The sequence below is a fragment of the Thermobia domestica genome, chromosome 4 (genome assembly GCF_964235325.1).
Source record: "Thermobia domestica chromosome 4, izTheDome1.hap1.1, whole genome shotgun sequence".
NCBI classification, from domain to species: domain Eukaryota; kingdom Metazoa; phylum Arthropoda; class Insecta; order Zygentoma; family Lepismatidae; genus Thermobia; species Thermobia domestica.
Genome location: NC_137457.1, coordinates 24,927,985 through 24,936,665, shown reverse-complemented (window position 1 = coordinate 24,936,665; position 8,681 = coordinate 24,927,985). Strand labels below are relative to the sequence as shown.

Below are 8,681 nucleotides of genomic sequence, written 5' to 3'. Positions count from 1 at the left end.
GTGAGCTTGAGGGTCTTTTACTTTCTGTTATATAAGAATTGTTATTCGTGGATTGATCTTCCATAACATGTCTGATGAAGGTTATGTTACGTTGCCGAAACTTTACACAAGAGGTATTAATACATTTAGTGCTTTGATCGGTTTTGTGTTATTAATACATATTGAATATTTCGAAAGTTATAATCCAAAATATACAATTTTTTAAGACTATGTACACTGGGGTTTGTCAGATGATTTTACGTACGATTTTGAAAGTAATTAATAAAAGTGTGTGACTGAAATATGCCTTAACAGAAAGATAATAAGTAAGCAGGTTTTCTAGAATAATCATATAAATTTCTCGCGTGACGGAACACAAAGTAGCTCTATCGTTGGGACAGTACTGCAGAAGATATGTAAGCAGACATGGCGCTCGCAATATTACAACAGTGTTTTGAAAAGATTAAGAATATAGACATTATGAATACTGTTTCCATAATCCGAGACTGGGAACTGAATTTACATTAAGTTTCGTTCATCAGTCTGGTAAAATTAATTCACAGTTTAAATTTAAAATGTGCTAGGGAATCTACAAAGCTCAGTATGTAGTTGGAGAATTGAATCTCGTCCATCAGTCTGGTAACATTAATTCACAGTTTAAATTTAAAATATGCTAGGGATCCTGCAAATCCCAGTATGTAGTTAAAGGATTGAGTCTTGCTCAACAGTCTGGTAAAATTAAGTTACAGTTTAAGTTTAAAATGTGCTAGGGACCCTACAAACCTCAGTATGTAGTTGCAGAGTTGAGTCTCGCTCACTAATCTAGTAAAATTAATTCAGAGTATCAATTTTAAATGTGGTAAGTATCCTATAGATCCTAGTGCATAGTTGCAGGGTTACTCATGTTACCGAAATATTAAAATCTTCGCAATTTGACAAACTTAGGCAACACTTGAAGAATTATAATATGCTCAATTTCATCGAAGCAAACACTTTCCAATATACGAGATCATATCAAACAGTTTCGAGACTAGTTCTATAACACGCTAACAGATGGCAGCGCAAGGCTGTACGCACAGGCACAGGGAGCACCGAAATTCAAAGTCAATGTGCCAAAATACATCATCCTGTGTACACCAGGAACTGTGTAGTAGGTGCTATTCTGACCACGTGTGTTACCATGTCTACGATTTCATCAGGGACAGCAAGTGATAACGAAGGAATGTAAAGTTGTGTGTGAAACTGGTCAAATCCCCCACAGGGACGCTTGGCATGAATACAGCCATGCTGCAATGAGTCGTTCGTAGTATTCTGAGTGACACGTACGCTTTAAGAGTGGTAGAACATCACTGAAAGACGACAAGAGATCAGGACGATCTTCAATGAGTACAACACACGAAAATGTTGAAACCATTCGACAACTTGTGCACTAGGATCGTCGGAGAGCAATCCATAACATTGCTACCACTGTTGATGTGGGATACGGAATAGTGCAGGCAATTCTCACGTGTGATTTGAACATATGTCGTGTTACTACTGAGATCATCCCTAGGCTGATGACCCAGGAGCAGAAAGAACACCACATTAAAGTCTGCCAAGAACTCGGTCAACGTGTCGTGGATGACCAGTCGTTCATGTCGAGCATCAGTACCGGTGGCGAAACTTCAGTGTACGGGTACGACCCTGAGACAAAGCAACAGTCTTCAGAGTCTTCAGCAACAGTCTTCAACAACAGTTCGGATTCCACTGTAATCAGTAGGTCCACGTCTCCTTTATCCTAGTAGGTATAATCGTGGGACATTAAATTAAATCAAACCAAAACCAAACCAAAGTGGAAGTGTCCATCATCTCCACAACCGAAAAAGGCAAAGCGGATTTGCATCTCGACCAAGTGCCTGGTCATCGTCTTTTTCGATATTCGCCGAATTCTACATCACGAATTCGTGCCCAGGGGCCAGACTGTCAATAGCGAGTTCTATTGATAGGCGTCTGAGGGAGGACATTCGGCAAAAGCGATCGGATCTGTGGTGCGCAAAAAAATTGCTGCTCCACAACGGCAATGCACCCTGTCATCGTGCTCTCCTCACAGGTGAGTTTCTCACCAGAAACAAGATTATAGCACTTCCGCACCCACCCTATTCGACAGATTTAGCTCCTGCAAACTTCACCTTCTTTCCGAAGCTAAAGATCCAGCTCAAATGTCGCCGTTTGAACACCATTGCGGAGATCCAGCGCGAATCGCGGAACATATTTGACACGTTTTAAAAAGACTTGCAGGACGCATTCCAGCAGTGGCAGAATGCTGGGAGCGTTATATTGCTGTACAAGATAACTACTTTGAAGGTGATAGTGTGTAAACGTAGATAAATAAAGTACTTGATTGTAAACAGAACTAGTCTGGATTTTTTTTTGATACCGCCTTGCAAAAAAAAAAAAAAAAAAAATAGCCGAAAGAAATATATGCTTGATTATATATCGTCACTACATCTCAGAAAACTACTACGTGCAGAATTGCCAAATTCCCAGAAGAATCAACAAACATGCTTTCTCATCATTTATGTTGTTAACAAGTGTCATTTTTGTTAGCCTACTTCGGGAAAGCTATAAAGAATTCACATATAGAGGAACGTGCAAGACGATTTTCTGCTCATATTTTAGTATATAACTGAATTTCCATTAAAATGTCACATAGCGATCTTTCGAGGCGCAGTGATTATATATACAATATCATTAAGATTTTTTGTATTACTGGCAGAGTTCGGGAGTTGCTTTCAATGTTAGAAGGAGTCTGCTACGCACGTCAGAATAAGAACATAATGCTGCACATGTCAAACAAAATTGCTGTACATGTCAAGTATATATACTTGAGCGTGCAAATAGAGAATTAAACGAATATTTTTTAATGTATATAAAAGATTTTTTCATGTTAACAAACTTTTTTCATAAACTTTTCCTGGAATTGTATTCAAATTAGTTCAATATGTTCTGAAGCAATTGACAAAAGAAGCATTTATGGTGAACGTAAGCGTTTTTGAAACTAATTGTACAATATCTGTTTAAAATTTGGAATAGTATTAACCATTTAATATGGACATTTTAAAAATGAATTCAAGTAAAGATTCATTATCTATATAAAGATTTGAATGAATATTTAAACACCTTCAAACTCAATCTATATATTGAAATGCTATTTTTATATGTTTGTGGTCAATTCCGTTTATATGTTGGTGGCAAATTCCTTTTGACATTGACATCTCGGAAACTACAAGCTCTAGAAACGTGCTGTTTTCACTAGTTTATTTCAAATTTTGTGTCAATCTGCCAGTTATTCAAAATTGCAATAAATAAATAAATAAATAAAAATAAAAAATAAAAAAAAAAATAAAACTTGCCTTATTGTTCTACATTTTATGGGTCGTTTTGAGTCCATAACATTGTCGCTAGGGTAAAGCTAGGTTTCATATCCTCGTGTTAGGTAATCAGTAGAGGAGTACGTATGGCGGGTTGAAGAACAACATATGTACATTAAAATGCAACGTTTATATGTTTGTCTATAGCAATTCTCTCCCTTTATGAGTCGTACTGTCCTTCATTTCTATGTGTAAAGGGATATGGACAGATATAGTGTGGAGGTGGAAAAGAGAAACATGGTCATATCAGAATGATGCACTGAGTATTAATTAAAAGCATTATGTATATTTATTGAAACTATAAGGTATATTCATAAGAAATGTGACTTACCTTGTACCTCTGTTTTCTTCCATTAATTGAATGATTTTGACCTACGTAGAGAACTTCTTTAACATCGGCTTCTTAGGCTACGTCATCGGACTCTTTCTTTTACATCTTCTAATGTGGTTCTGAGCTTACTTAAAAACATAATTGTACGCGAAATATCCCGTAAACTTTGTTACGGTTTATGCTTCCACCTATTCACTAGCAGTATAATTTTGCCTGTTCACTCATTTTATGTACAAAAAAATAAAAAAATAAAAAAATAATCGCTTCAATTACAAACTTTGTAGAAAAAGAGAGACGTGTGGAATTCCACAAAATCTGCAATCTAGTCGACTAACTTTGCACATAAAGTGAGTGGATAGACAAAATTATAGTGCCAGTGAATAATTGAGATCATAAACGGCAACCGAGTTCATGGGATACTTTACGTACAATTGTATTTTTAAATAAGCTCAGAACCACATTAGAATCCGTAAAAAAGAAGAGTTGATGTGATTTTGAGTTTAACGTCCTTTTCAGCGGCGAGGCTATATGAGACGTGGATCTACTGATTAACGTTTAATCTGAACCACATGAGCCCGGCCGGGAATCGAACCCAGGTCCCCCACGCCAAAGGCGCGTACGCTAACCGCTTAGGCACAAAGAACGTCTCGTAAAAACAAGACATCGATGACGCAGCATATACCGGTGCCGAGAAAGATCTCCACATGAGTCGTATTATCCAATTAATGGAAGAAAACAAAGGCACAAATTAGGCCACGTTTCTTAAAAACCTCATAGCTTAATTAAATATTAGAAATTGAATATTGAAGACAGAAGTTTACTGTAAGTGCTCAAGATTGAAAATTGAAAAGAGCCGTGGCTAAAAAAAAAAAAAAAAAAAAAAAAAAAAAAAAAAAAAAAAAAAAAAAAAGAAACTTACATAAAATGTAAACATTTTCATTCAGTCACCCTAAATATTCACTTCATAGGTTCAATATATTCTGTACTATACCATGTACAACATTCATTGAATCAAGGCTATGTAATATTGAAAAAGGTAAGAAATACAAAAATAAGAGTTGCTTTCGGCACCTTCATAGTGACTTCCTCATACTGAGAACATAACAAATAATTTTCTGAAAGCTGTATTTTTATTTTGAGTATTGATTCATTAAGACTTTGTCAAACGAAACATTTCACTCACAAGCAATGGTAATCTTCTTCCAATATGCCACTCAAGTCTGTTTTCGTGAACATATACTGCAATTAATACTACTTATGCTTTCTGACAGCTCGCTACGTGCACGTGGTGCTCAATGCTGTGTTGTCAGCTTTTGTGTCGGGTATTGAAACACGAAATTATTCACTGCAAGTAAATGTTAGTTTTATAAAATTAAATGACACAAAAGAGAACTAAAAAGACTGCTTTTAATAACCAGCAGGTCCACCACTCAAATTGACATTCACTTAAAATAATGTGTATTTGTTTATATTCAAATTTGTCAACGTGCGGAAAGGGTGGAACCTTTACCATTGAAATGAGCCACTATAATTGGCTGAACTTCTTGTTGCCATAGAAATAGTTCTTCTTGCCTGATTGTCATACCGCGTGCAGGAAGAAAAAAAGCAGAGGAAAGCAAAGCAACTGTCAGAAAGGATAAATTGTATCAAATGGACTGTAGATTTATATTTGAAGAAAATTGCCAGAAATGACAACTGAAAGATTTCCAGTTAACAAAATAATTATAATATATATATATATATATTTGAATTCCTTATTATGTTTCTTTAAAAAATTATATATATGTTCTTGTATCACATCAAATACTATAGTTTAAAATCACTTAAAGCTTTATAAATTTCATGCTTAGTTTAATTCATTGTATTATTTAGACACGAATATTCCGTGCACTAAACTTTCACTCAATCAAGACTAAAGAATATTGAGAAAAAGTAATATGTACGTTTCGTTAAGGTAAAAGATAATATAAAGGGCAAAGTACTTGTTACGTTTCGGCACTTTTACATGACCTTCTTCATGCTGACAAAGTAAGAACTAGAATATTTTCTTAAGTTTTTTTTTTTTAATTTTATTTGATTCAATTGAATTTGTACTTATGATAGAATATTGGAAGGGGAGTTCGACAGGGATGCTGTCTCTTGCCAACGTTATTTAATATCTATCCAGAAGAGATAGTGAAAAAGACCCTACAAAATGAAGACGGAATTTCCGTAGGAGGTAGAATAATTAGATGTATAAGATTTGCAGATGATATGGCGCTTGTTGCAGAATCTGAAGAAAAAATCAATAGGATGTTAGAAATTGTGAGAAAAGACTGAAAAATATGGGATGAAAATAAATGTTAGAAAGACAAAAGCCATAGTGATTGGAATTGAAACGAAGAGATCTGTGTCAAATATAAAAGTAGAATGGGAGAAAGTAGAACAAGTGAATAGTTTTCAATATTTGGGTAGTATTCTTAATAATGTCATGAAGTGTGAACGTAAAATAAAAGCAAGGATAGGAATGGCGAGAGAAGCCTGTAGGAAGAAGAAAAGTATGTTTTGTGGGACCTTGAATAAAGAGTTGAGAAAAAGACTCATAGAATGTTTCGTGAAGAGTGTTGTACTATATGGATCGGAAACATTCACATTATGCAAAAGTGATTAAAAGAACTGAAAGTTTTCGAAATGTGGATGTGGTGAAGAATGAAGAGAATTCGCTGGGTCGAGCGGAAAACGAATGAAAGTGTGTTATAAATGGTGGGGGAGAATAGAACAGTTTTAAATATTATTGAGAAGAGGAAGAGAAATTGGTTGGGACAAGAAGAAATTGTATCATCAGGGACGTGCTAGAGGGTGGCCGGAAAGAGAGGAGAGGAAGGGGCAAAGAAGGCTTCAATTAATGGACGATATAAAAGCAGAAAGATAATGCATGAAGACGAAGAAGTTAGTGAAGGACCGTGGAGCATGGAAGCTTCTCAACTGCGGCAAGTGACCTGCCGATAAGGGCAGAAAACCTATGATGATGATGATGATTATGATGGAAACAAGGCAGAACATTATATTCCATACTATGTATACAAACAGAAAAACAAAAATCCATTTATCTCAGTACATTATGTGTGTGTGTGTACATATATATACTGACAAAAATTTGTTACATATTGTGTATAGCAAATTCTATGTTTATCACAGTATTTTCCTTTTAAAACGGACATAATCTCATTCTTTAACTATTTACAGGCATATCCTTCATTTCTTCATCTTGATTTGGTGAATTTTCATGTACAAATATAATATTACTAGCTTTATACCACACTACGATGTCTACGAAGAAGGCGCATAATAGAATAGCCCCAGTCATTCCTGAAAGAAACAAGGAAACGAAGACATGTTAATATTGCAAGAGTAACTCTTTCAGTAGACTGAAAAATCACCAATCCGACCTAACATGCTACGTGTGATCAAGAAGTACGGTGAATGTAGTTACACAGTGCCATCTATCGACGTTGTATCCATTTCAACTAGTAAGATTGATAGCCTAAACCTTTGGTACAGTCAGTGTCGAGTTTCAACGAGTTGTGACATGTTAGTTGGCTTACAGAAGCAGAAGAGTGGGGTCGTGTTAAGAATGTCTGTCGCGTGCAAACATTAAGTTTTGTTCTAAGCTGCAAAAGAGTGCCGAAGAAGGTTACGAAATGTCAAAATCAGTATATGTCGATGCAGCGGTTGCAATGAAGATTGTTTACAAGTGGTATGAGCGATTCAAAACCGACCAGGAGTCGGTTGAAAACAAGCTACGATCGAGACGTCCTTCGACGTCAGAAACAGACGAAAATGTGTAAAGAGTGGCACAAATAATTTGTTCAAACAGGTGAATGACTATTCGAGAATTTTCGAGAATAACTACATATCTCGTATGGGTCCGTGAAAAGCATTTTAACAGCCCATTAAATGGGTAAATGGCTTCCTTCTTCACTATGAAAACAGGTCGTGCCACACCTTGCTTTTCATTGTGAGTTTTTAGCCGGATAAAGTGTTCCTCTCTGTCCTCACCCGTGAGTTTTTAGCCGGATAAAGTGTTCCTGTCTGTCCTCATTCGTGAGTTTTGGCCGGATAAAGCGTTCCTGTCTGTCCACATCCACCTTATTCACCAGATTTAGCGACTTCTGACTTCTTCCAAAAATTAAAACCATGCTTAAAGAAAAACGTTCTGATACCATTCCTGACATTAAGAGGGCCACGACAGAGCAGCTGAACGCTCTTCCAAAAGAAGTCTTCCAGAAATACTTCCAGTCATGGATTCAACGTTGGGATAAGTACATTGCTATCCAAGAAGTACTTTGAAGGAGATTAAATCAAATTCTATGTAAGCTTTATTACTTTGTTTCTAATAAAATTATTCGACGTATTTTTTGATCACACCTCGTATTTGCTAGTAATGTAACTAAAATGAAACACTATCATCAGGCCGGCACAGCTAACATTTTCACTGGGTATTTTAGTATAAACTCTTGTTATGCATATTATGATAAATAATAATGTAAAATATCTAAAAACAAAAAAAGTACGTGTTATGTTTCAGCACCTATACAATGCGTCTTTGTACTTGTAGCAAAACAACTAGTGTATTTTGAATGAAATTAATGAATTAGAGGTCTTCCTGGCCGGCTTTTAAACCCAATTAATTGTTCATTTCACTTGCTTTAAAAAAAATTCTGATTCTTGTAAATTCCTTGCGCTTCAAATCTTTTTGGCTTTCCCTTGTAGCCTTGCTTACGGAGAATAATAAAAAAAAGTAATACCATCAAAGAAAAATTATAGAGATATTGAGTCATTGCAATGTACCAATGTAGAAAGAATCTTATTGATTGCTGCCGGTCACCGCCAAATGATATGAACTGGCAGCCTCAAGTTGTGTGTTTTTTTGTTCAGGCAGGGAGGTAGCCTAATTATGTCAACTCCTATTTTTATCTTTC

General features: G+C 35.7%; 1 protein-coding gene across 2 annotated transcripts in view; it reads right to left on the bottom strand.

The window, feature by feature from the left end:
• Nucleotides 1-4,642: 4,642 nt before the first annotated feature.
• Nucleotides 4,643-8,681, bottom strand: part of LOC145683776 (solute carrier organic anion transporter family member 74D-like) — a 197,477-nt gene continuing 193,438 nt past the window's right edge. For both annotated transcript variants that reach the window (XM_081755347.1, XM_081755348.1), the window contains exon 11: nt 4,643-7,068. In XM_081755347.1, coding sequence (XP_081611473.1) covers nt 6,932-7,068 — 137 coding nt within the window. In that variant the 3' untranslated portion in view covers nt 4,643-6,931. The remainder of the gene's footprint in view (nt 7,069-8,681) is intronic.